This window comes from Rhododendron vialii, chromosome 11a (genome assembly GCF_030253575.1).
Source record: "Rhododendron vialii isolate Sample 1 chromosome 11a, ASM3025357v1".
Lineage (NCBI taxonomy): Eukaryota > Viridiplantae > Streptophyta > Magnoliopsida > Ericales > Ericaceae > Rhododendron > Rhododendron vialii.
In genome coordinates this window covers 19,071,984-19,099,620 of record NC_080567.1, presented here as the reverse complement: position 1 = coordinate 19,099,620, position 27,637 = coordinate 19,071,984, and the positions used below count along the sequence as shown (strand labels likewise).

The 27,637-nt window shown below is 38.6% G+C and overlaps 2 protein-coding genes and 2 long non-coding RNA genes across 8 annotated transcripts; 2 read left to right on the top strand and 2 right to left on the bottom strand.

The window, feature by feature from the left end:
- Nucleotides 1-1,320: 1,320 nt before the first annotated feature.
- On the bottom strand, nucleotides 1,321-7,975 carry LOC131306738 (uncharacterized). Its single transcript, XM_058333156.1, has 3 exons — nucleotides 7,598-7,975; nucleotides 4,023-4,181; nucleotides 1,321-1,852 (listed from the first exon to the last, which is right to left on the bottom strand). The coding sequence occupies exons 1-3, from the start codon at nucleotides 7,862-7,864 to the stop codon at nucleotides 1,496-1,498; spliced, it is 783 nt and encodes a 260-aa protein (XP_058189139.1). The 5' UTR covers nucleotides 7,865-7,975; the 3' UTR covers nucleotides 1,321-1,495.
- A 2,011-nt stretch (nucleotides 7,976-9,986) lies between these two features.
- On the bottom strand, nucleotides 9,987-12,037 carry LOC131306736 (uncharacterized). 4 transcript variants are annotated; one of them, XR_009193989.1, is made up of 3 exons: nucleotides 11,898-12,037; nucleotides 10,484-11,836; nucleotides 9,987-10,249 (listed from the first exon to the last, which is right to left on the bottom strand). It is a non-coding gene; the product is annotated as an uncharacterized LOC131306736 (long non-coding RNA). The 4 variants fall into 4 exon arrangements; XR_009193990.1 differs by having other exon boundaries at nucleotides 10,935-11,836; XR_009193988.1 differs by having other exon boundaries at nucleotides 11,213-11,836.
- Nucleotides 11,685-12,874, top strand: LOC131306737 (uncharacterized). The gene is made up of 2 exons (XR_009193991.1): nucleotides 11,685-11,783; nucleotides 11,846-12,874. It is a non-coding gene; the product is annotated as an uncharacterized LOC131306737 (long non-coding RNA).
- A 7,833-nt stretch (nucleotides 12,875-20,707) lies between these two features.
- On the top strand, nucleotides 20,708-27,228 carry LOC131306735 (uncharacterized). Of its 2 annotated transcripts, XM_058333154.1 has the most exons (10): nucleotides 20,747-20,993; nucleotides 23,132-23,212; nucleotides 24,204-24,253; nucleotides 24,426-24,506; nucleotides 25,083-25,160; nucleotides 25,436-25,493; nucleotides 25,575-25,624; nucleotides 26,133-26,241; nucleotides 26,322-26,383; nucleotides 26,943-27,228. In XM_058333154.1, exons 1-10 carry the CDS (start codon nucleotides 20,910-20,912, stop codon nucleotides 26,983-26,985), a joined length of 696 nt encoding a protein of 231 aa, XP_058189137.1. In that variant the 5' UTR covers nucleotides 20,747-20,909; the 3' UTR covers nucleotides 26,986-27,228. The 2 variants fall into 2 exon arrangements, with proteins under 2 accessions (XP_058189138.1, XP_058189137.1); XM_058333155.1 differs by lacking the exon at nucleotides 24,426-24,506 and having other exon boundaries at nucleotides 20,708-20,993.
- Nucleotides 27,229-27,637: the final 409 nt, after the last annotated feature.

The window sequence follows — 27,637 nt, the reverse complement described above, 5'->3', positions numbered from 1 at the left end:
GATCCCAAACAAGAAGACTTTTCAGGCTGTTGGTCAATGACATGGATGATTTTGAGCTCTTAAAATCTTGAGGGAATCCATTTTCAGATAAAGTAACTCATATAAACAAAATCTAAAACGATCTCTAGAAATAAAAATAACCCATTTCCTTTGCACTAGATGAATTGGGATCTCTCCACGTGGTCCCTCATGTGATGCAAAGTAAGACACATCACATTCTCATTCGACGATTCAAGTCTTTATTTTGTACAGCTCGATATGTTATCGTCCATGCTAAAAATCATGTCGATCAAATACAGGTAAAGGATTGGTCAAACTGTCTCTCTAAATGAATGGCCAGAGTCTCACCGTCCGTTTCTCTTATTACAAATGTGTTTTGATATTAAATGAATGGATAGAGTCTGGCCGTCCGTTTCTCTTATTATAAATGTGTTTTCCTTAGATGATATCGATGTCAGAACATCGTAAATTTTTACATGAATGATAAACATCTAGAGGTCCTTAAAATAAACCGCTCGAATCAATAAATGAGATCATTGTGAGCCTTATTTTGTGTCATACAAGGGACCGAGTGAGATATCACATGGGAGGACCATTGATTCAATTATCTAGTGATTGGTATAGTCATTTCCAAAGTCCATTGAGTCCACATTACTCCTTTGCTTTTTGGGAATTAGGTAGGATTTCCAGTCCTTCTCAAACCAACAAAAGAAAAACTAGTAATTTCTTTGCAAATTGCAGTGTAACCCTCGTAGACTATGAGCTTTTGAGCTTTCTAGAAAATACTCATAGGATAAGATTACACTGCAGTCTTGCGATAAGATCAGCATGAAGTCTTTGTCTTGGGATTACTTTACTCCAGGAACAATATGTAGTCTTGGGATAAGATCATCATAGCTAAGGATTGACAAATTTGGATGGCACCTAATCCTAAACTGTCATTATCGATTTGACGCGTACTATAATCATCTGATGACAGGAGGTATGACCGCAAATTTATCTAAACCTGAGGTGATGCAAATATAGTGATGATTCATCCTAGCAAACCAAGCATTGTGGACAATCCATGAAGTAAGGCCAGTAGCAGCTTTTTGGACTTTTTTTTGTTTTGTCTTTATTCAAAATTTTGGATAGAAGTCATAATCTTTTACTTTTTCAATTCCTCTCGTTGAGACGAATCAATAATCCATAAAAATTTGGCGAAGAACTAACAAAAGCGAAAAATTTGGAATAAGGGCAAAACAAAATTTTGTGCATGATCTTATTTGTTTCAAGGATACTACTCTAGAACTCCAAAACCATTCCATGAAAACCTTCCTGTTTGAAAGCACAGAATGAAATTCTGGTTGAAGACTGCATTCAGATTTTCCATGATCCAAAACAACAAAAGGAGCACAGAATCCACACAAAAGGAGAATGTATACAAGGTTACACCCAACAAAAGAAAATTATACAGGTACATATTGCTCATGAACCTTGGATACTCCCAATCTTCTCACTGGCTGGATACAGCAACAATTTCTTCACCCGGTGCTGATTCAGCAGTGGGAGACTTTTTCGTGAGGGACTTGGGAATATCAATGTGATCTTGCAAACAACGTTGTTGAGGGTGCGACAAAAGTACACACATATAACGGAACAGAACACGAGACAAACCCTGGCCACTTTCAAAGATGTAACCCTCGAACTCCGTGACATGCTCAAGGGCATCAACAAGTGAATCATAAACCTTCTGGGGACAGTTGTCGGGCCCCGGTTTGTCATGAAGGTAAAGCACATCCAGTGTGAAGATTTTCTGGTTTACAGGCCATTGGTGGTGTGGTTGTGTGGACGATCTGCAGTAGATTAGGATCTGTATTGTGACAGCGAAGGGTAGATTGTGTTGGATTCAGTAGGAGAACAAAAACTGTATCACCTAAGATGAATTGTAAAGTGTAAATGATATCTTTGCAGAACTTGGATATTAATGCTTGTTTAGATTAGTAATTCCCCCACATCAAAAAAGAAGAAGAGAGCAATGATTCCCAAAATAGAAGCAAGAGTCACTACTCAGTTCTTGGATGTAAGAACTTTGCTTAGGAGAAAACACACGTCAAATTTGGTTATGAAACATGAGGAAGTTAGACAGAAGCACTACTTACTGTTTGCGTAGAATGAGGACATGATGAAAATGGCAGCAACCAATATAAGGCTTGGCTTGGATGGTTCTAAGGCCCAAGCCTTAGTTTGGAATATGCTAGATGATGTAACGCCTACTTGGGATATTAACTAGACATTGGCTCGAACATTTAAGGCCGTGCCTTTTCATGACCCTTGTGACTTTTCAGTTAGTGAAGTTTGACCACACATCAATGCATGCAACCATTAGATAACACATTCATCCTACCCAGCCATTTAGGGAATAGGAACAGTCTTTGGTATTAAACACATTAGGAGCCTATAAATTAAAGAACTTCAAGAGAATGAAGGTATGATGAATGATTATATACAAATTCTTGCAGCTTTAAGCTTTTAAGATAAGATTGTGTGATGTGATGCAATCCTTTTTTCTTTGGTGTGAACCGTGTGATGCTAAAGAGGCCCTAGGTGTGATGCCTAAGGTTGTCTAGGTGTGAGGCCTAGAATTCTTTTCTCTACCGTTCACGTCCACTGTTCACAGCCCCAAAACAGCTCTGTTTTCTGTGTTTTGATCATCTTAATCTTCTTTCATCTCCACCCTACACCAACAAAGGAGGGTGGCAAAAACAAAACTAATTAGGATTATTTTAATATCTGAAGTTGGTAGTAAACTTGTGTACTTGAAGCCAGCTACACAAAAAGTCTATTTTTGGCCGTTAGTTACCAGAGAGGAGAGTGTGTGTGTGTGTGTGTGTGTGTGTATACATATAGTCATATCTTCTTCTGAAGTCGGCTACTGCACTTCAGTGCTTTCAAGAAGATAGTAAAGTGACAGACGTAAAACGGATTATGCAAACCTACATTTAGGAACCCACAAACTCTCAAGCCAAGAATCAAGAAAGCAAGAAGACAAGTAGCAGCCTTGCAGACCTTAAAATAGCAATAATGCCAAATTCCCCTTTTATACAGTTCTTCAATAGCACTATTGTAAATATGACTGCCTAGTGACCAAGGTAATCTATCGGTTTTAAGAAGATTATCATAGAGACCAACTCACGCTGGCAATACTTCTCCCTTTTTTATGGAAAATTTAACGGTATTATTCTAGAAATTCATTTATTGTTCCTGTCTAAGTTTTTACCCCCACCTCTTTTCCCTCAACTTTTTCAATTATTTCAAAATCATAGTATGAGCAAGCAATCTGACATGATTCATCTGTAAGTTTTTAATTGTTTTGGATGCGATACTCTCTTTTTTCCCTTCTTTTGGATAGTAAGTTATACTATATCATACATTAGGGAATTCCACTCCTATACAAAAGAGACCAGAAACAAACAAACAGAAAAACAAAAGAAAAGGCCTCATACCCTCCCTTGTGCATCAGAAAGTCTATAGAAAAACTATGGAATGAGGAAACCAATAAGCATTCCATTCAGTAGAAACGAGAAAGCAAAAGTTGATTCTATGTTTAGATCAAAAGAACTGATTAAAATATTGCTTCCATTAGAATAGGCAGAATAAAATTCTCAATGAAGCACTTAACCAGATATATACGAGTGAGTACTACTAGTCCTCTTGTCAGATTAAATCAATGCCACATAAACCACTGATAACCAGGAAGAGTGCCTCTTGAAGATTGCAGACTTATCTTCCACCCATAAACAATAAGAATTGACTTTCTCTGAGTACAAAAATCTACTGTTCAACAGTGTTGTATACAGCAAATAACCAAGACATTCTAAGACTAGTGTGTGCACCCATAAACACCAAACATATGTATTAACTTTCACTGACCACCAAAATGTTCCGTACAGCAATATAGTAATAGAAAGTAGAAACTACGACCTGACAAGACTAGTGACAAATGTTGAACAGATACAAAAAAGAGTGTAAGCAACACTTACCACCCTGAGAATCCGATTTTGCACACGGGATTTCTTTGCTTCATGAGTAGCAATTCTGAAGAGTTGGGTGAGATCTGCTTGACCAGAGGATGAATCAACTGACAGCCCCCGAAATGCAGCCATGGCAGAGTCAACTTCACTGCTGAACTCTTTCCGAAGCTTCATCATATCAAAAGGAAATCTATCAGAACTCACTGCATTTCCTTTTGCTAGAAAAAGAACATACACTTGAATTTAGTACAGCCAACTACAGTTCAAACTCAAACATGACTCAGGATTATCATGTGAAGGCATTTACTTACTATGCTTCATTTTATCAAATTGTGCTCAACAAAGAAAGCAACTCATTTAAGAGACATCTGATCACTTGTAGCCGATGTTACCTTAAAAACACCATAGATTTATACAACGCATGGTCCAAAACAGGGTAACCTTATGTCCAATGATCCAAACCTTTCCCCAAAATTTATAGGCCTAAAAATTCTCTGAAGGACCCGCATGGATACAGGAAAACTACCCCAAGTAAGGAGAGAGAATTTCTCTCCTATCATGGGGTTTCTTGAATGATTTGCATCTCCCCAACCATGAGGCTCTTACTCGAATTAATTTGGGGGGTTTTCCCCCGGTCCAGGAACATTTTTGGACCCAGCACGGCAGAGGTAACTGAAATACTTGCAATCACCCACAACCACTGTTGGGCTCCACTCGTGTGGTGTTTGAATTGGACAAAAATTGGAGTCTCATACACAATTATTATCTACTTGTATTTAGATTTGGATTGCGGAGTTTGAAATCCACTAAAAATCTAACGTGTAGAGGTTTAATTGTATGGAGACAAGAATTCCTTGAGGATTGCTGTAAAGCCCCAATTCCACATCAGTGGGTGAGGAAAAGTTAAGAGTATTATATAAGGAAAGACCCACCAGCTACTATTAACCTGAGGTTAACCTTTTGAGCCACGTGTTTAGGCTAAAGGTTAAGCAGGTCAGCTGGTGCGGGTCGTTACAAGTGGTATCAGAGCACAACCTTAGTCTACATGATGGGGGCCACCTCTAGAATCTAGTACGAGCACACTGATTGTGTTGAATAGAACTAAGTGCCACACCATGGCCACCAGGGGAAAGGTTGTTGGGCCAATGCAACGAGGACGTTAGATGAGGAAAAAGTTAAGAGTATTATTATATAAGAAAAGACCCACCAGCTACTATTAACCTGAGGTTAACCTTTTGAGCCATGTGTTTAGGCTAAGAGTTAAGAAGGTCAGCTGGCGCGAGTCGTTACAATTGCCTATAAGTAGAGTTTATATTTAATGAAAAAAGTCAACGAGGATTGTTGAGGGAAAAGGTATTGATGCAGAGCATCAGGAGTGAATGATGGCTCAACTTCCCTAGAGCACGGGCTCAAGTAGGACTGTGGCAGTGGTGGATTTACGTATTTATACCATTCGATTTTGTAGACTTCTACTTGTATCATAAGAGAATCTCTTTCCCGTTTGGGCCGAATCATGTATGGATATTTTTCTTTTTCTATGTGTACGAGTTTATTTCTGTGGGTGCTTTCAGTGGTGTGGGTGTGGGTGTGGTTAATATAGTTCCGAACAAGCACACGTATCAATTAAGCCTGGGTGGGACCCGCCAGCCGGGCCATGAGCGTAGTGGGACCGTAATTTTTTCTCCATCAATCATGCCTCAAAGTGATAAATTCACTTATATTTGACACAATTCTTCTTATTTCTACAGGTGTTAATCTTTATTTATCAATTTTTTAGAGCTCAACCATGGAAACAATGGGTCTGTCTGCCAGCAGGGGTAGTCCAGCCCAGGATGTCAGAGTTCACGGCCATTTTATCAATAGGCTGCATGTTCGATCGGGCTTCGTTTTGTGGTTGTTACGCTTGTGGATTTTTTCATTGGAGTTTTGGACGTTCTTACAAGGTTTTTTGTCCAATTGTATGTGGTTATCAAAATACTAAATCAGACATAGCATCCCAAGTCCCACCAATTAACAAAACTATGCATACAAGAGATTCAACTAATCAAAACAAAATCAAAGCAGGAAACCCCCAAGTAAGTAGGGAACCTCAAATCGAAATTTCTTTCTATACCCACAAAAATCAAGTCCAAACAACCACTAACAAATTAAAAACAAAAGAGAAACAATTGATACCCAAGAAGCGGATGCCAACAGGTCGAGCCCACCCTATCCGAGTTTATGACCATTTTCCCACTAGGCTACCTGTTCGGGGCTTTGCTTTGTGGTCATTCGATTTCGTCTGTTGGATTTCTTACACGGTCGATATCCAATTCAAGTAACTATCAAAATATACGTGCAAATGTCAGGACCATGTGTGGTAGCCTTTTAAGTGGATATGGGTCATTTAATGTATATTGGGTCCAAGCAATGAGGTGTGGACTCCGTGGATACATCCCAACGGATTGTGCCTAGGCGCACATGGGAAACCTCAGGCGATCAAACTGCCAACAGCAAATTACCCCCAGCAATAGGGGAAAGAAACACACATATATCAATTCAACTCATCTAAACAGAATCACAGGAGGAAATCCCCCAACTAGGAAACCTTAAAACTAAATTTCTTTCCCTAATAAGTAAAGAAGTAATTCTAAAGATACCCACCAAAAAACCCCCAAAGGCTTGGCCCGGTGGTCAAGACCAAGCCTAGCGGTCAAGACCAAGCCTGGCGGTCAAGACCGGACTTAAGGTTTGCTCCCTCCTAATGTCTCACATTCGAAACATCACAGGTGCTATCAACTCCTTTGGGGCAGTCTATACAGAGCAATTGCTCCGGCTTTAATTGATGTGGAGACATTTTGTCTCATGTTTGATTATGCACTTCACACACGCCGCGCGGTTCCAGTTCATTAAATGGAAAAATCAACGGTGTGAAATTGTTGGTTGCAAAGCACCTGATCAACGGTCCAAATTTAATAGAACGAATGGGTGCCTTTCAAACAAATGGGTTATCAAATAGACTAACTCTTCAAGGGGTGTGTCTTTCGAACATATGGGTGTGAATGGAACCAATTGTTCCAGGGGTGTGATGTTTAAATGAAAGAGTGTGAGTACACTTTCAAGTATGTATTGTTTTGAAGAGATCTAATCTTTCTAAAAGGGCACATCTTTCCCAAAGGGCAAATCTTTCTCAAAGGGCACCTATGACTCTTATATAAATTCCTTTCACCCCAACGTTTTTTACTTCTACATTAATTCATCTCTCTCTCACATATAGTTACAGTAGACAAAAAGGTTTCTTGAAAGTTTTTCAATTTTGTTGGTTGCAATTCTACACCCTTTGTTGAATCATGGGGACGATTTTGCCTGAACCAAACAGCAAACTTTACCAAGCGGGGGCAAGTTACATTCTAAAGATAGTGTCCTTAGATATGCTTCAAAGTCTTCGAATCTCGTCATCTTAACATTCTGTCTCAACAATTGGGCTCTCCGCAAAGTGGACGGTGGGATGGGCCCCAAGGATTAGTCCAGGGACCCAAAAAAAATTTGAAATCCAAATAACAATAAAAAAAAAACTGGGTACGAAAGAGAAATGAGGGTAGTACCCAAGAAGCCGATTTGGCGAGAGTGGCGAAGGCGAAGCGGTGATCAGGGTTGATGGTGAGCTTGGCGTTGATGAAGAGGAGGATGGCCTGCTTGATGGAATCGAGCCTGGTGATGGGCCGGCCACTGGGGGCTGTGCCTTTCATCTCTGCGAGCGATTCGGGGTCCACATCGATGCAGAAGAGTATATCCTCGCTTGAGTAACGAGATGGTTGGAGCGTGTAGCGAGCTTGCGGTGCTGAGCTCTGGCCTCCATCTCTTCCCTCCATCTCTCTCTCTCTCTCTTCGTGCACACTTCAGTATGTTTAGGCTCCTACAGTTTGATTAAAGGACCGGAGATGCTCTCGTGCCCCTTTTTTAGGATCAAAATCTGAACTCTCAGAGCATCTCCAGGCCTCAACCCATATTTTTTCGTAAACTTGAATCAAATTTTGGGTAAAAACTCATTTTAGGTAGACACATTTTCAACCATTAAATTCAAATTTTACACATTTCCCTCTTTCTCTCTCTCCAACTAGCCGTTGGAGAAATGGGTCAAGGCAAAAGTTGTCTCAAATTTGGGCAAAAAAATGGATAAAATCCAAAATGGGGAAGAGTTTGGATCAAAAATTGAAGAGAGATTTTTGTGGGTTTTGCCCCATTTTTAAATTTGAGTCTTAAAATGAATCAAGGCTGGAGATGCTGTTACCCAAGAGCATCTTAATCCTTGCCATTTTTACTACCCAAATTCAAATTATGGATCCGTTTGTTGTTTGTTTCTACATAAAATGTTTTCCGGTTAAATGTTTTATCTATTTTTCAGTGTTTGGTTATATAAAAAATATAAAATATTCTATATTAATTTGATGAAAATGATTTATCCGTAAATCTTTCATAAGTTATTTTCCGAAATGAATCAACTGCATTCTACTGCAATTCTCATTACTCAGTTTCTTCGATCGTCAATCCTGACTCATGTTCAATTCCAATATTCTCAGATCTCTCTACCGTTTAAGCCCTCCCTCCCTCTCTCTACACTATTTTGTTGATTTCTGAAAATATTTTCAAGTGCTAACCAAACATCAAAAAATAAAATTTAAAGTTTGTTTTCTAAAAAAAATATTTTACAAGGAAAATATTTTACATTGTAAAACATTTTCAATCGAAACTAACGGAGCCTATGAGTAAAAATACAAAAATTGGATCTCCAATGACATACACTTTTACCTACCTTTGAAATAGCTAAACGAACCAAGTTATTCAAATTTGAGCTCGTATTCATTCGTTAAAAGCTTATTTAAGATTAGTTTGTTACATAAACAACCAAGGTTGAACATTTTTTTAAAACTCATTAAGATTTCAAGCCAAGCTTGAATAAGCTACTACTCGGCTCATTCGGATTATTACACGTAGAAGATTCAAGTTACTTGAGATCGGCTCATATTTGGCTTGATTAAAGCTTATTTGCAATTGGCTCGTCTTAAAAATAAAAAATAAAAAAGAAGAAGTTAAGCTTGAACTTATTTTTGAAGCTCGTTAAGTTATTAATCCAAGTTTGATCAACTACCTGTTTGACTCATTTATCACTTGCTTTTATGGAGTTTACCCATTTTCTTACCTATAAGTAGACCCAAAACCATATTTATTTTTAATCAGCACCTTTTTCCACTTTATTATTATTATTTACAAATGTTTCATTGTAAATTTGTAACCCAAAATTTTGGAGAGAATACGTTAGAATTGGATGAAAGTAAGACTATGTTTAGAACTTGAGTAAAGAAATGGAAAAGAAGATATAATAATTAAGATGGAAATAAGGGGAAAAGTTGTAGAGAAATTAGGAGGAAAGTAGCATTTGTTTTTGAGATTCTCTTCTCTTTCGATAAGAACCAAACAAGGGAAGAGATATTTTTTTTTTTTTAAATTCCTTCTTTTCCACAAGTTTCAAATAGAGCCTGACGATATAGGACTGTAAAAGACACACATACCCAAATAGGAGTAGAATTTTTTACCTAAATTTGGATTAAAAAATGGGTCCAAGCTTTCATCTGGGCTGGTAGAGAAAGGAACACAGCAGCTCACTGGATAGCTTCTAGTTGTTTGGAGAGTAGGTTGATTGGCCCCCCAGGTTGTATTCCGCCTGGTTTGGCTAACCTTCTTTTGAAGGATTGTCTTTTTTAATTGTTTTTTGTTCTACGACTTTTTGAATTAAGAGTTCCAATAAGCACAAAACCTTCAAAAAGTCTTTTTCGCTTTTTGACTGAACAATATTGTTCCTATTCTTGTTTTTTAGAAGAGTAAGAACTTCCAAATAATAAATTGGGAATCATAATAGAAAAAGCTACATTTTCGAAAAAGAAATGGCCGGATAATTGCAGAAGGATGTATAGCTTAATTAATTTAGTCCCATCATTTTCGAAAAAGAATTAACCTCAAAATTTCCACTACTACATCCTGAATCAAATCTCCATACATGGCATGTCAAGCGTTTTTACTTTCCTAATGACACTACTCAAATAACAACCAAGAAATCAACACTTAGACAAATAGCCCAGAAACCAAAATCCATACAGACTGAACACAACATAGTAGTTATACACATATCGTAGTGTGTTTGGGAAAGCTCCGAGCACGACCTTTGAAAGATGCAGAAATCTTCTTTTGACACTGAGATGCTGCAACATAGAGAGCCAGCAAAAACACATGTAAAAATAACAGTTACCAACATAAGCTTGCATCTCCTAAGTGCACCCCGCCCAATGGACCAACTAACTTTTGTATAATTTTCTAGAACGATGTCGACAATGCTGCTAATGTTGTAATAGTAGCAATCTACAGACAATCAACACTTGCGAAAAGGTCTCGTATAAATTTCCAAATCAATGTCCTCTTAAAAATCATGTAATTACCATCCAAGTTCTCTAACCGGCTCAATTGACAATGCCGAACATGCCGAACAGCATCATCTCTCAGCTAACGTAAAATATTCTACTACAAGTTAACCATAAATCCCAATTTACCAAAATCAATGCCAATAACACTGTTATGAGTTCAAAGAAACACGAAGAATAAAAGGGGAGTATTGTGCGAAGGATATGACTTCGGATTCAGGCCCATAACACTGATTAGGAGATAAGGGCGTGTTTTAGAAATGAGAAGCAACAAGCTAGTTAGGTTATTGCATTAGAAATGAGAAGCAAGCGTAATCACGCAACTCACACAACGAATCATGTGTTTTAAATCTCGTGTCAGCAAGAAAGCTGCCCCTAAGGGAAGTTCTATGCCGATGGTAACTCAAACTAGGAGAAAGGAGAAAATGAAATTGGAAACAGCCACTGGACATAGATTTTTTTCTCTTACCTAAACAGGGAAAATCATCGAATGCTAAAGAATGCATTTGGCAGTGTAGTGATTCAATTTTGCAAAGCCAAAATATGATAATTTCGCACTGTTGCTTTGAGTATGAAATGGCAATCTTTTCTTCTTCTTCCTTTTTTTTTTTCTTTTCATTTTTCTATTTGGGAGCCCATAACACGATAGGAGAGCTCTAACAGAATATGAAGGATTGGTGTCAGATTTTGGCTTTGCAATTAACAAAAAGCACAAATGGAGATATGCTCTAGCAAACACAAATGTACCTCGATCTTTGTTCTCTTTTTGCCTCCAAAATTCCCCCATAAATTTAGGGACTTCTCTGGTTCAGTCACACTTCAACTCCTTACAGATCACAAGACGAAGCAACTTTCTGTTAAAAGAAAATAGAAGCAGAATAACGTATGGGAACAAAAATGGCCAATTACCCGACCGTTTCATATCTATATTTCAAAGAAACATAAAAGTCAAACACCAAACCAATTACATGGGAATCAACACAGTTCCAAGACTCGAACTTGGTCCTGCACAATAGAAAAATTAAATCCCAAAATGAAATTTAACCCAGATTTGCTACAGTAAATCAATTACATACCATTATACAAATGCATATACTCCCTCTGTCCCAAAAAGATTGTCCGGTTCGCAAAACCTGTTTTGATAAATTAAAAGAACTCATTGATTTTTAAGTTCTCATTTTGCGGACTGTGGACAATCTTTTTGGTATGGAGGTAGTAGATACTATTGCAAGAAAGGTTGAGGCTCAGATCTGCAAAGGATTGCAGATCGGGTGAGATATGACAAACTTCATGGCTGTAACCAGAGTTGCCTGTGAAAGTCTTAAAGAAGAACCAAACAGATCTCTCCCTCCCACAGGCCCTCCGGATCGCCTGTGAAAGTCTTAAAGAAGAACCAAACAGATCTCTCCCTCGCACAGGCCCTCCGGATCACCCCACCAAGAAGTGTATGGGGTTCTCAAAGCCTTAGTCAAGCTCAGAAAGCTATTGTCGCAGCCAAGAAAGCTATCATCACAGCCTCTTGGCTTTTTTTACTTCTTATTGTCCAAGCTGTTTCAGTGGGGTTTGACGCACCTTAACGAATGGGTACAAAGTATTCCTCTACCGCGTGTTCCAATGGAAAGTTCAAAGTGCGTTTAATACCATGCCGAACAGACCGACAAAACATGCCTTGTGGCATGTGAACGGTTAGATCCTTAAAAAAATTCATTTGCTTTTTCTTACCCAAATCCTTGATGCAAATGAAGCCTCAAGGACGCAACTCTTAATTTCCGAAAGGGAAAAAACAAAACAAATGCAATGCCTCCCACAACCACCACCACCTCTACTACTACTACCACCACCGCCACATAGCCACACACACGCCACACACACACACAAGTGAGGAGAAAATTGAGGCTCAGATATGTTTTTTGATAGAAGAGGAAAGCGTGTTCCCACCATGGCTGCAACAACAGTTACCCCAATCGAAGAGAGGACCATCAATTCTCTCCCACAGGCCCTCCGTGTTTGCCTCGCCAAGAAAATGGGTTCCAATTCCTCAATAGTCAATACATGACCTCGAGATATATCATCACAGCCTCACCTATACTACTTCAAAATATACTCCCTCCATCACAAATTGTTTGTCCACAATCCACATGTATCCATGCAAATACGCAAAGGGCTGTTTTCCGAACTGAAATCATAGGCTTTGATGATCTGATTAAGGGATAATGATCATCAAAATAAAGTGAGGGGCAACCACCCTTAAAACATCCCTTCTCACCACTTGAGCCTCATTCTTTGAGTTCAATTCCTCGAATCCCTCCATGGTATACATCAGCAACAGCAACAGAACTGCAGAAGCAACTAAAGAAAAAGGAAATGGAAATGGAGGCATGGTTAGGTTTGCTCAAAAACCAAATCCTACAAACACACACACCCTAGATGGAAATGAAAGGGCTGTTGATTTTACAGATGGAACTGAAATTCATAGGCTTTGATGATCTGATTAAGGGATCAATATCATCTGTTTTACACAGAGGGGCAACCACCCTTGGAAACATCCCTTCCCTCTGCTTAATAGCCTTGTTCTCTGAATTCAGTTTCTGAAGCATCCGAAATCTTAATCGTAAATCGAACAAAGCTCTGGCAATGATAAGAACAGATGCATCTTTGCGCTTGGGGCAATGACCAAGGCATGTCAATTGCTGGTTGAAAACTATTTCCAAAACGATAAGAACAGATACTGCTCTCTCTGTCTCACTCTCCCTCTCTCTGGAGGGTAGACACGGGGTTTGATTTGAGACACGGATCAAATGCAAGGGCTTTCTATGTAATTGTCCCAAAGATTACATGTGTCTGCCCCAAATTACGAACCGATCAGAATTTAGAACCACCCCACAATCTTTATGATCAATCAGAATTCAGAAACTGTTTTCCAGAGCTGTTTGGGGATCTTCTAAGTGCACATCATTTTGATCATCGCCTCAGTTTAACCAGCTTCGCTAAAGTACAGCGACAAATTGATGAAAAAGGTGAGGCTCAGATCTGTATTGTGATTGAAGACATGAAGGGTTTTCCCACCATGGCTGCAACATCAGTTGCCCTGCCATGAAATGGGTCCCATCTTCTCAACATATGAACTTGAGATTAATATCATCACAGCCTCTTAATTGAGAAAGTTCTACATACTCATGGTTCTGGTATATAGTAACGAATCAAGATCCTCCAAGGTCTCAGGTTCGAAACTGTGTTATTAACTTTTGTGGGGTCAGTCCATACCCGGCTTTAGTCGGAAACCCCACTAGTGGACAGTCAGCTCGGTCCCAAGCATTAGTCAAGGTGTGATAAACGGACCCAAGGTTGATTTTGGTTATGGGACAGAAATCATCGACTTTGATGACCTGATCATCAAGGGATGACCAAGACTGGCATTAGGAATCAAAAACCGTTGGCCAAGCATGCTTGCCGTGCGGGACACCAATGCGTGTCATGCCTTGCCTAGCCTAGTGACAAGCACATGTCGTTCCTTACCTTACTTAGCCCGGTGACCGACACATGTCGTGCCACGCCTTGCCTTGCCCGGCAACATGTTGCCATGGCACGACGTTGCCGAGCCCACATGGCATTTGCTTGGCTGTCTGGCTTCAATTCCTCGTGCAAGCACATCCCGTGGGAAATGCTCGAAAAAATGACCGAAATACCCCTGAAACGGCATGTTCTTTTAACCGGTCTAGGCAAGGCATTGCAAGATGATTGCTTGCCATCAGGCCATCTAATTACAGAGAGGGGAAACCATTAGGATGCACTTAAGTGCCAGGACAAAGGAGGTTAGGAGATCAACTACTCATCCAAGGTTAATCTAAGTTATCGAACTATTCTAACATTACTAACTTTCGCCAATCAAACGGAAAAAAAAACAAATAACTTCCCAATACCATATAGCAAAAAGATAAGTTAACAATGCCGATCAAAAAAAGAAGACGGCAAGTTAACAATCAAAAAATCCCAATAATGGAATCATTGGTTTTCCTATCTTAGAACAATCAAAATCACATTTCCTACTCAATGGAACCCCTAATGCAAATCAAAATAGGATAGCAAGCCCACTTTTTCAAATCAACTATACACATATATAATATCTACGCGCGTGTGTGTATTTGCATACTTATATTAAAGACTAAGGGTGGATTTTGTCTAAACTATGAGTAGTGCCCTTTCACATATATTTTCCTAAATTCTTTTACATTCAAAATAGTTTTTTTAAAACTCAATTTAAGTAACACTATAAGTGTAACACCCTCCCACAACCACCACCACCACACACACGCACAAGTGATAAGAGAAGAGGTGAGGCTCAGATCTGTATTTTTAGAAAAGAAGAGGAAAGTGTGTTCCCACCATGGCCGCGACAACAGTAGCCACCACTGAGAGAGGACCATTAGTTCCCTCCTGCATGCCCTCCGTGATTGCGTTGCCAAAAAATTGGGTTCCAATTCCTCAACACATGAACTCAAAATATATATCATCAGTGCCTCTACTATGCTAGGTAAAACCGTAATAATAATATAATATACTCCCTCCGTCACAAATTGTTTGCACACTCAACATATACACACAAGCACACAAAGGGCTGTTATCCGAATGAAATCATAGGCTTTGGTGATCTGATCAACGATCATCAAATTACAGTGAGGGGCAACCACCCTTAGAAACGTCCCTTCTCACCACTAGGGCCTCATTCCTTGAGTTCGATAACTTGAATTGCTCGGTGGTACTTGTTCTCTCTCTTCTATCTATCTCTATATCCATATATATCGGTGTTAGCAGCAACAAAAGCAACTGAAGAAAGGAAATGGAAGCATGGATAGGCATGGTAAAAAAACCAAAACCTACAAACAAAAACACGCAACCTAAGATGGAATGATGGCGCTGTTGATATTACAGATGGAACATAGGCTTTGGTGATCTAATTAAAGGATCATCAAGATCCTCTTTCTTACACGGAGAGGCCACCCTTAGAGCATGCCTTCTCTCTGCTTATGCCTCATTCTCTGAGTTCAGTTTATGAACCACCCCAAAATCTTAATCTTAATCTTAATCTTAAACCAAACAAAGCTGCGGCAACGATAAGAGCAGGTACTTCTCTCTGTCTCACTCTCCCTCTCTCCGGAGGGTCGACGTGGGGTTTAATTTGAGATAAAGATCATATGCAATGGTTTTTTATGCAAGTGTCCCAAAATATATACATGTTTGTCTGCCCCAAATTACTAATCGATCAGAATCAGAACACCCCAAACTCTTTATCATCAAACAGAAACAGTTTACAAGAGCAGTTTGGGGACCTTCTAAGTGCAAACCATTTTGATCATCGCCTTGGTATAACCGGCTCCAATGAAGTTTGGCGATATATTGATGGAAAAAAGGCAAGGCTCAGATCCGTATTGTGATTGTAGACGAGAAGGGTTTTCCCACCATGGCTGCAATATTAGTTGCCCTGCCATCAAATAGGTCCCATCTTCTCAGAGTTGAGTTTTGTTCACCCTCTGCTTAAAAGGGTGAACATTACCCTCCTCCCTATTGGTTGAAAGTATGTGGATCCTACCACAAAGTGATGTCATGCTTACCAAAAAGTTCATCACAGCCTTTTATAATTGAGAAACTTACACGTACTCCTGGTTCAGGAAAATATACGACCGTCTCCAACAGACCCCGACTGCTGGGTTTGCCACAACAAATCACTTTCCCAGTATCATACCTTTCTCCACCTTTTGGCTAAGATCAAGTGTAGTATCTGCCGTCTTATCAGTTTAATAATCAAACAACACCAATAGCAGGATAATTGGTTTTCCAATCTAAGCACAATCAAGACACGAGATTAACCCAACTTTTTCAAATCACACACACAGCAGAACCGTTGGATTTCCTGTCTAAGAAAATGTAAACCACATTTCCTACTCATTGGAACCCCTAATGCAAATCAAAACAAAAGATTAACCCAACTTTTTCAAATCAACAATATGTGTTTGTAAATTATACAAGTGCTCTTTTGTTTTGTTGGTTTGTTTTTATATTTTTTGTGAAATTTAAATCATACTTTGTTAAATGTACGAATATCTTGATGAGAAAAATCTAAAAGTAAACAAGAAAAAATATGAAAAAACCTGCTCTCTTTTTTTGCTTTTTTTGGTCATTTCTCTTTTTTCCAACCTCGGTCCATGGATAATACTTGTTTATTACTCCTGTCGAAATTCGAAACAAATACTCAAACGCCAAATATTTTGAAAAAATCTAAGAAAATAACTTCATCAAATACCAAACCGTATCTCGATGTTACGGCGACGCAAAGGTGAGGCTCAGATCAGCGAATAATATCAGGCGACAAAGTGACACCGTCATGGCTGCAAACACGGTTACCTGACGTGAGAGAGAAAATCCTCTCTCCGTTGGCCTCCGGGCTGCCCCGCCAGGAAACGGGTCGGACCCCGACGTCTGATCTGAATCCAGATCAAAAACTTATCGTCACTGCCTCGGAAAAAAGACCGAAATACCCCTGAAAACGCAATGAACCAGTCTCGGCAAGGCAAAGCACGACTGACTCTATCGAGCAGAAACTAGATTTCCTTGGCCGCTTGGCTTCGGGTACTCACTGCCTCTTAGAGCGGTGGTGATGGTGGTAGTAGCTGGTGATGATCCAAAATGTCTCTCCTCTCTCTCAGCACACACACGCACACAGATGCGTGCATGTATATGTTTGTATGTGTGTGTGTATATATATATATGTATATATGGACGTATTTCCAGTTCCAAACAGCTGCCGGAAGACAGCTGAAAATCAGATGTCAGACACACGCACCCCAAGGGTTGTTGTTGATTTGGGAGATGAAATCATCGGCTTGATTTGTGTATACAGAGAGAGGGCAACCACCCTCAGAAACTCCCCCATCTCTCTCTGAGCTAAGCCTCCTTTGATTCTAGGTTTAGGGAGAAATGAACCTTGGGAGTCCCAGGCCTGTACTTGTATGGGGTACCCGGGTTTTCGGTTTCGTAAAACATTAGCTCAGTGGCTTTTGATCAATTTTTTCTCAATTGCTTCCGTTCCGCTTTCTTTTTTTTTAAAAATAATAATTTCAAGTCTAAATATAATAAAATAAAAAATATTTTTTTAATTTCTTTCGTCGTTTAAAAAATCTCAATAAAATCTATCAAATAAGATCCATATTGGTAGAAAAATTATTTGCGTAAATATATAATTTTTGAGCTTGAAATTACATTTCTTTTCAAAAAGTATTTTTTCCAAAAAACTGGGACGAGACCTAACATATTTTACGGAAATTCTTGATAAATGGAGTATTTTTGGAGTAAACAAATTGAGTAGCTTGAATTAGTTATGTTGAATCTCGAGGTGGATTCCACACAACGCAATGTTTATTTAGTGTACACCAAATCGTATACTCATAGTCGAACTCTTTTGTATAGGTGAAAATTTCCAATAAATCTATCTACATAGACAAATTGCACACAAATTGTGCCCAAATTTTGTTGTGGAGCTCATTACGGGTCCCACACAAATATTTCGAGGCGTTCTGCGAAAAAATAGTTCAATCAAATCATCTAACTTTTCATTATCTGGAAAATCTGAATGAAAAGTTAGATGATTGGATCAAGCACCTATAGGTATCAATCTAACTTTTCATTGTCTGAAAAATCTGAATGAAAAGTTAAATGATTGGATTGAGCACCTTTAGGTATCGAATTGAGATTATTTTTTGCGACGACCTTTAAAAAAATATTTTATATTTAATGAACAGCTCGGATCATTTTTTTGGGACCCGTGATAGACCCCACAACAAAATCTGTACGCAAATGTTTGTGTGGTTAGCAGTGCTGGAAAATTTCGAACACCATAAGTACGACATGAACTCAACACAAAGACCATGAAGATATAGCATTTGAGTCAATCATTTTTTTACACGAACACAATTATAACACAGGATGAATAAGAGTTAGACTCAAACATGATGCGACGTGATACCGGCTATACCAACCATTAGCCCATACTTGTATATTCCTGGGCTCGTTTGGATGAGGTATTAGGTTTGGAGGTATTATGTAAGAATGGGAGATTGGATAGTAAGGGGTATTATATAAGAAGGGTGAGTCCACATTGATGTGACAGGGAGATTAAATAATACATGATTTTGGATGAGGTATAAAATGGGGAGATAAGATTGTTTTGTAGTTGAATGGAAGAGAGATTGTGTATTATAAGGGGGGATTCCACATAGCCGACTTCCACCCTAGCCATGTGTAAGCCCCCCTCAGAGGGTATTAGGGGGGATTATGGAGCAGGGGTATTAAGATATCTATCCTAGTTTTGGACTTTCCAAATCACGCCATATGCACGGGCCCACGTATTAGGAAAGGGAATATCATAATCTCCCTTCACATCGCTGCATCCAAACAAACCCTTAAGGATAAGGATAGCCCGTACTTGTATTCCTTATGGATAAGGATTAGATTTTGATTCTTTCGAATTTCCCAACCAATAGGAGAGTTGATTTTCCAAAATCATGCTTTGTGAACTTGTATAGTCAAACATTAATGTAAATATGCACATGCAATACACACATATAATCATACAATTCATCACAGAATTTGGTTGTTATTCGAATTAGAGTTTTGGATCGGTATCGTTTGTGGTATTCAAATTGAAGCTTTAAATTAATTAAAATGATCAACCAATACTCCCCATGATTTCAATCTAATTATAATGTCTTTTCCATAATTTAGACCTAGAGTTTTAGTCTACAATTTGTACTCATGCTTGCTTCCATGGCCATCGGTGTTCGTAATAAAAAAAATAAAAATATTGGTGTTTTTTATTTTATTTTATTGTTTTAGCTAAAATTATAAAAAAAGTACTACACCTCTAATTTTAAGACTTATGCTAAGTTGTCGCTTAAGCCATTTTTCAATAGCATGATTTGGTTATTGTTGATTAATGGTACTTTTTCAATGGCATTTTTGTTCTGCGCCTCTAACAAACAAAATATAATTTTATTGAGCCTGATTTTGCATGTAGAGGTGACAATTCAACCTAGCCCCCCTTTCCTCTAATTGGATTGAAATTTAGTAAAATGTTGGTGGTATCGGGTTGAGGGATAATTGAAGAAACCCTATCGAATTAAGGTCTGAGTTGGGTAGACATTCTCTTATCCTGAATCCGCCCAAATAATTTTAGTGCAGAAAAATGTATTTTTATTCTTGTATTCTCACCCCTAAAATTAAAATACCACATAATATGTTAACCATTTCTTTCATTTTGCTTTTATATTACTATTTGTTTAAATTTTATTATTATTTATTCTCACTTATTTTTTAGTCTAGAACATATTTTTGTCATATGTAAAGAAAAAATAAGAGTGGAGCGGGTACCCATACATTACTCAGGGTGAGGACGGGCTTAAGGGCCCGTTCCGAAACCCAAATAAGAACTTATTTTTTGTCTAATAAGAAGCCTTGTTCCGGAAAATAAGAAGGTTGGTACTTATTTTGGAAGAATTTGTATAGGTACCGACCGGCCGAGGAGGGAAATCGTACCGACGGCCGCGCCGGGCCGTCTCCGGCCACCGGACGGCCGATCCGAGCCGTCCAAAAATTCTAAAAAAAAAAACCGAGGTGTGTACACGAAAAAGGGATGCTCGAAAAAGGGATGCTTGGATCAAGCACCCTACACACCTCGGATGCCGTTGATTCTAGCTAAGGCCCCCTCGGTTTTTTTTTTTAGAATTTTTGGACGGTTCGGATCCACCGTCCGGTGGCCGGAGATGGCCCGGCGCGGCCATCGGTACGATTTACCTCCGCCGGCGCCCATTCTCATAGCAACAGTCTTATTTTTTGTATAAGGCAACTTCAAGCTCAAAAATCATGTGTTTACGCAAATAATTTTCTTATTACTATGGATCTTATTTGATAGATCTCATTGAGATCTTTAATACGGTATAAAAAAAATTGAATTTTTTTTTCATTTACATTATTTTTGAGTTTGAAAATGTGAAAGGAACTTTTTATTTGAATTTTGTGGAATGACGCTTCTTATTTTTTGAATGAGAAGTTTCAAAACAAATACTTATTTTTTAAAAAGATTTTCGGATCGGATCCTAAATTTTTTAGTCGGAGACATGGCACTACTAATCCCGCCCCACCTTGTTGCCATTTCTACTTGCACGCAACCCATTCAAAAAAGCCCATCAAAGCGAACCGTTTGGAAGCCCTTTGGGCGTTTTCCCAGTTCAAGAAGGGGAAAAAACCCGAACCGTTTAGGCGCTGATTATGGCGGTTTAAGGGTAAAGAGTGGAAAGCACTGATAAACGAGTTTCCTCTTCTCCCAAGCAAAGGCAAGTTCTGGTTTCTTCCATTTCGCTCGTAGCTGCGATTTGATCGAGAGAGAGAGAGAGAGATGGCTTGCGTGCACGACCATAGCTGTGAAGATCACGATTGCTCGTCAGATTTTTCTCTCTACAAACATGTAGACCTTTCCAAGGTTAAACTTCCATCCACCTACTCCGTTTTCATCGCTTCCATTTTCTCATTCTGTTTCCTGGATGTGTTCACACATGTCTCTATTTAGTGACCTCTTTCGTTTTGATTTGGCATTTGGGGAAAATCGGCCCATCCAACCAGAAGTTTCAGTTCTCTTATCACGCTTGAAAAGTTAAATTATTAGTTGAAATAGTGAATGTGTTCTCCGACTGTGATTAATTTTTGTTGTTACCTTTTTTCCCCTCTGTGGTGCCAGTAAGTAGTTGTACTGAGGCCGAGCCGAGCTGTTCGAGTTTGAGCTCAGCTCGTTTACTAAACGAGCTAAAAACTCAACCTCGGCTCGTTTACCCTTGACGAGCCGAGCCTCACTAATTTTCTTAAATAGCCTCTATAAACGAGCCAAGCCTATACAAACGAGCCGAGTTGGAGCTTTTGAGTATCGAGCTCGGCTGGAACGAGCCAAAAACTTGAGCTCGAGCTTGGCTCAATTACTAAATGAGTCTAGCCGAGTTTTAATGAGCTGAGCCATGGGTTGCTCGCGAGTAGAGTGGTTGTTTGCACCCCTAGTTGTACGATGTAAAGCTCAAAAACTGAGGCTTCTGAGAGTTTTAGGTTATATCATTTGACGATGAGCAACTTTGATACAGTTTTTTCGGGACGCGAGGTCCTTGAAGTGCACGGTTGTCCCTGAAGTGCACGGGTGTCCCTGAAGTGCACGGTTTTTTAGTGCACCTTGGTGAGGCTCTTTGAGATATATATGATCATAATATCCGAAACGCTCATTTATAGAGTTCTCTGAAACACTTAATTTGCGTGACAAATTGGAGCGGTTGGATATTTATAACCACATGATTGAGATATATTTGTCTTACGGGTCACTTCCAAAATCACACTAAGCGTCCATTTTCTAACGACGTATGGTGTCCGAACATGTAGCTACAGACATTTGATCAACCTGATTTTAGTACAAACAAAGTGCTCTACGAACTTTGTAAAATGGAGGGTTCAGATCGCGATTATGCTATCTGGAATGGCTCCACCAAAGTGACTGTTAAAAGTTGAAACTCGACTGGAACAATGAATATATTTCTGTGTGGATTTGGATAAGAATTGGATCGAGACCAAAAACAAATCAGAATCTGGGGCCGGTTATTGATATTTTAGCATGGTTTGGATTCCAAATGCTAAGAGGAATGCCCTAGCTCTAGAAGTAGAGAACAAGAGTTCAAGAAACAGTGGTCACTCTGGATGAGAAGTATCTCAAGAAAGTTGCAACACTGACTAGTTTATGATAGGCTAGTTACAAGTTGCAGGCATCCATCTCAGAAACAGTTGCGTACACAAAACCACCTCCAGGGTTTACTTTGATAAGAACTTGTAAAGACTGAAGACTCAGAATCCCCTTGATTACAACACTTGAAGTCGTAATGCCAAAATAGAAAAACAGTACGATACTAGACAAGTTGATTGATATAATCCTGCTTTTAAATTTTATTCTGTTCTCTTCAACAGACCACCTTTCCTTTCAAAGCTGGCTTCACATGTTGCCTGTGTTACGGAGGTCTACAAGACCACCTTTCCTTCTTTTTATTTTTATTTTTAAATGTCTGTGAGTTCTACTCAGATGTATGCTTCACTTTGCACATGCATTTCCTGTGCCTTTGATTTCTTGTTTTAACATATTGTCTCGTTTCTATTTCAAAAAATGATGGTCCTTTGCTTGTGACGTGCTTATTTGGAAAATCTATGAATGAACTTATTATGATGAAACATTGGTTGTGCAATTTAATCTCTTGTAAGACGCTTGGGTTATGAATTGATGCACTTAAAAACAACTTTTGGAGCTTGAGACATATAATTTAAGCATGCATTTAAAGTTTAAACAAATGCATGTTGCAATAGATTCAGTAAGGCCCCAAATGAAGTACTGGGAAACTTTTTTTGTGTCGCTTACATTCTTTAACTTCCATTTATTATCAAATAAATTCATGTGTGACTGGTGTTCTTACTAGCTAATAGTTGATTGACTCCATGGAACTTTTGTTTGAGACAATGTTGAATATTCGTTGTGAATTTTTCTTTATTGAAGTCATCTGCTCAGACGATATGTCAAAATAACTTCTGTTTTGTGTGCCAAAGGTTTCTGCTTTGAATGAGGCTATTACAGGAAGTGTCAAGTCAGTTTTTAGATCTTGGGAACAGCGACTAAATTCTTCTGAGGTAGGTTTTGTGTTTGTGAGGTCTAAACTTCTGTGTTATTTGCCTTTTAATCTTCTGCTGCAGCTTAGTGGAGATAGAATTGCATTAACTCACCCACTTCTTTTTGACATTGTTTATCATAGTATATGAGCATGTAGTTCCTATTAATGGTTTATAGGAGCTACATTCTTCCTTGACTTATTTTCCAATACAGCTTTCATTGTTACTTTTAGTATGTTCCAAACTAGAGAGAATCTTTCGTTGTCTCTTTATATCTACTGTGCCTAATATCTGATTAACCTTGGACATATAATACATAACAGCATTAAGTAGGAAAGAAGCTTTCAGATAAGTGTTGAAACTTTGAAGATTTTATTGAGAGGAAAATGCTGTTTAGAAATCAAAATCAAGGAAATCACAAAGGCTTTTTTACATAGAAAGTTGAACACTTTTGGCTTCCTCTTTCATCATAAAGTATTAAAAAATACCCATTTTATTAGCTTTTACTTACAAAGAAAGGTCCATGAAAAGGTTTGGAGTTTCTTAAATTTTGCCCAACATCCCCCTCTCATGTAAAGTTGGTTGCCTCAGCTAAACTATGATTTACATTTTATCTAACTTCATGTTTCCTTTCTCAGTAGTTATGCATCAATTTGGTTACCCTTTGCGGATTTTCATGCTCATGTAGTTACGAGTATAGGCAAAGTGCTATGTGCATATATAATCTAGTGACATCAATTATTTTTTAAGTTCCAGTTACCGTGCATTCAATACTTTCTACCATTCTGATTTGTGCTATAGGCAAGTGCTTTCATGTTAAGATTAGGATATTTGCCATTACCTTGGTCAAGCATGTAACTGTATATATGTGTGTGTGTACGTGGATGCGCGTGCATGTGGTTTGCACCGAAGGACAATGGGCTACATGGTTTGGGCCAGCTTCTATGATTGTAAAGCCCGAGTGCTTATACATTGCAGTGCTTCTAAAGGTAGATATTTTTTCCTATAACAGGGCCACTTGGAGAGCAACGAGGGTGATCCCGAGTTACTAGTTTTCATCCCGTAAGTGGTGACTTTTGCCTCAGTTCCAGCTATTTCCTTTTCAGGAGACATCAGGCTGACTTGTACTTCACTGGACTAGTTTCTTTGGGACTTCCATAGTGGTTTTTTTTTTTTTTTTTGTTCTGGCTAGTTTCTGCTCTGTGGTTATCCCTTCTTTTTTTTTTCCTCACAGTATTGGTGCACTTTTACTTGTTCAAGATCTTATGCAGGCTGTACTCGTAGATTCATGCATCCTCCAATCTGTTGTTAAAACGTAAAAGGCTGTTGTTAACTATTGTCTATCTCGTAATCGTGATTATCCGTCCTGAATAGCTTGTTGACCTTCAACCATAATAATACATACTGTATCACACATATGTCAAATGTCGTATCCTTCCATCTTAATGCTAGAAAATGAGCAGCAAATGTCTGGAACTGATTACAGAAAATGCGGTTTAGTTCTGCTCCTTTGGAAGGCAGATGATGATTCGCATACCATTTCTTATGTTTTCACGGCTTTATCCGATCACTATTATACTTCACGCAAGAGGCACTATAGCGCTTGCCTTAATTTGCGTCATGGCTTCAGAAGAAGTATTTGTATCTGCATAACATAATTCTTAAAACAAATTGAAAGCCTCTATTTGCCGGTGCTTGACATGTGAAATACACATGAAATCAGTAAATACACAATACATTTTATGAACCCAGCTAACATCTTGTTCTTAGTGATAGTTGTCTTTGCTCAAACTCTCAAGGGAACCATTCTTTTGTTTTCATGATTTATTCTTGACCTTACGTCCTTTCTGTGAATTTGTCTGCCTTACACCAATCTGATTGATTGTGGTAGATTTACGTCTGATGTTAAAATCAAGAGCATTTCAGTTGTCGGTGGTGCTGATGGAACAAGTCCTTCCAAGATGAGGGCGTAAGTATAGCTTTGTCAGTTTGTTGGCCCTTCTTCTACTGTAATGTCAATATTTTGCAAATTGCAAGCTACGAATACTTGACATAGAGGGCTTTCCAAGATGAGGGGTTCAGTTGCTATCTATTGTCTGCATGCTATTAGATAAAAGATTGGCTGGATTCTGAAAGAGGACCCTATCTTCACTAGGATAAGTTTGGACCGTTTGGTCATTGGGTTTATGCTGCCAGCATCTTTTTATGTGTCTTGATTTTTAGAAAAAATGCTTGGGAATGTAGGTTCATAAACCGAGAAGGTATTGACTTTTCTGATGCTCAAAATATGCAACCCATTCAGGTATTCCTTCATCTTAAGCTAACTGGAGATTTAGGCTTTGCACTATCGTTTTGTTACTGAACAATTTTTTAATTGTCTCAGGAGTGGGATTTGGCAGAGAATTTGCAAGGAGTTTTAGAGTACCAGACAAAGTGATTGTTCCTTCCTCTGTTTGGTTTACCTCCTCGTGACTTTTATCAGTGCTTCATTTTGGTCGTGCTCCCATCCTACATTGGAGATGGAAGTCTTGTGTAAATCTTCTATTTTCAGCATTAAAAGCAATTTTAATTCAACTAGAAAAATGTTTTCTCCTGGAAACATGTTGCTTTTAGAAGAAATTTTTCATCGCAAGCACAAAATCTTTCTTTGTTATATACCACTGGCATCTGCTTCTAACTATTGCTTGTGAAAAGTTGAATAGGTAATGGATTGGCACATTGAAAGAGTCACAATATCTGTGATTCTATTCTATGTGACAATTCTCTCATATATTTCCCAGAAGTATCATCTTGTCAAGGTTTGTTTTGGTAGCTGATCAATAAAAAAAAAGGTTTGTTTTGGTTTCCGTGTTATATCAAGTAGATGCATAGCTGAAAGTAAGGAATAGCATTTCTTTGTCACACTTGACTTCCTTTGACTCTGCTCTATATATGCGTTCAGATATTCTAGATTCCAAGGCGTGGGGAATCTCACATTGCATTTTCCTGATAATTTTGGTGGTGATGCAACTCAGATACATTACATTGGCTTAAAGGGTGAAGCTACACAAGTAAAATTCTCTAAACTTTTACATTCCCTTGGATATTTGGGTGATTTTAGTGATATATTGACTTGTCCATGAATTAACAGTTGAAGAGGGATGCCGTCGCGACCATTGTTTACGAACTGATGCCCAATCCTTCTGACCACAAGTAAGTGTTCTTAGTTTTGGGAAAAAGTTTTGATGATTCACTTCTCTTTACTACATTCTAATGAATAGCAAATGTTAAGAAGTTGCCATCAAATGACAACATTGATTAATCTCCTTATTCTCACAATCATACTAGATACACTTGGCACCAATTCTTCTGACACGTGTATCTTTTTTTGTCTTTTTCTGCACGGTAAAAAAGATGCACTTGGCACCTGTCGGGTACTGAGGCTTGGTTGTTGAGAACCTATTTACTCTTTCTGAGGATTTTCATTTTCTGCTCAAGAATTGTTTATAAATGTCAGCATTTGGTTAAGTAAATAGTTTTTCCATTCTGGCGATTGATACAGCTAGGTAGATTTTTTTCCCTGACAACCCTTTAGGGCTACATATTCAAATGGTTGCACTCATGCATGTGACCCTCCTAGTGATCAACTTATTTTGTACAGACTTTATCCATGTCGTTTGAAATTCTGAGATTGATTTTATAACTTTGATGTCCTTGCTTCCAATTAGCTTTTTTTAGTGTCTGGTTGATTTAACGGGTGGCTTGTGCACAGGACAAAAGCTGAAGGTGGAGGGGGCCTTTCGCAAGTGGAATGAAGATTGCTTAAAAGCAAGGTTGCATTACTTAAAGGAGTGTATTCCTTGTGTACATTTGGCCACAGGATATTAACACAGACCCTTCGTTCTAGAACTAATCAATTCTACTCGCATCTTTAGATTCTTGCCATTTTTCTTCATGGTGAAGTTTCTTGTTTTAGATGGAGCAGATGTTACTCAGAAAGATATCTAACTGCTTCTGGAAACACTTCTAGTCGTCAATGGAGAATTACGTTTTGTCAATGTGGTATCCCACTCCATCATTTAATTCCTAGATACAAGTTTTGACTGTCACTATTAAGTTGGACACGATTATTGGCCGAAAAGCGAAGGCGAACAGAACAAAAGGAAGTTGCATGCGTGGGAATGACAGCGAGAAAATGCCTAGCAAGTTTTGTGTCATTTGTGCTGAATTCTGTTTCTCTCTGTGTTTGTAGCTTGAAGTTTAGACAATCTACTGCATGATTTTTTGGGGGCAGTATTAAGTCCAACAATCCCTTTGGCCTATGGATCTATGCAGGGAGTATTTTTTTTTGAATATGATGCAGGGAGTATTGAGTGTGAAAAAATGACAGACCCTGGCCTTACCTCAGTTGTTCTGGGCAAAATCTGTCAATGTCAGCAGTTTTCGGATGTAGAGCATGGAATCATG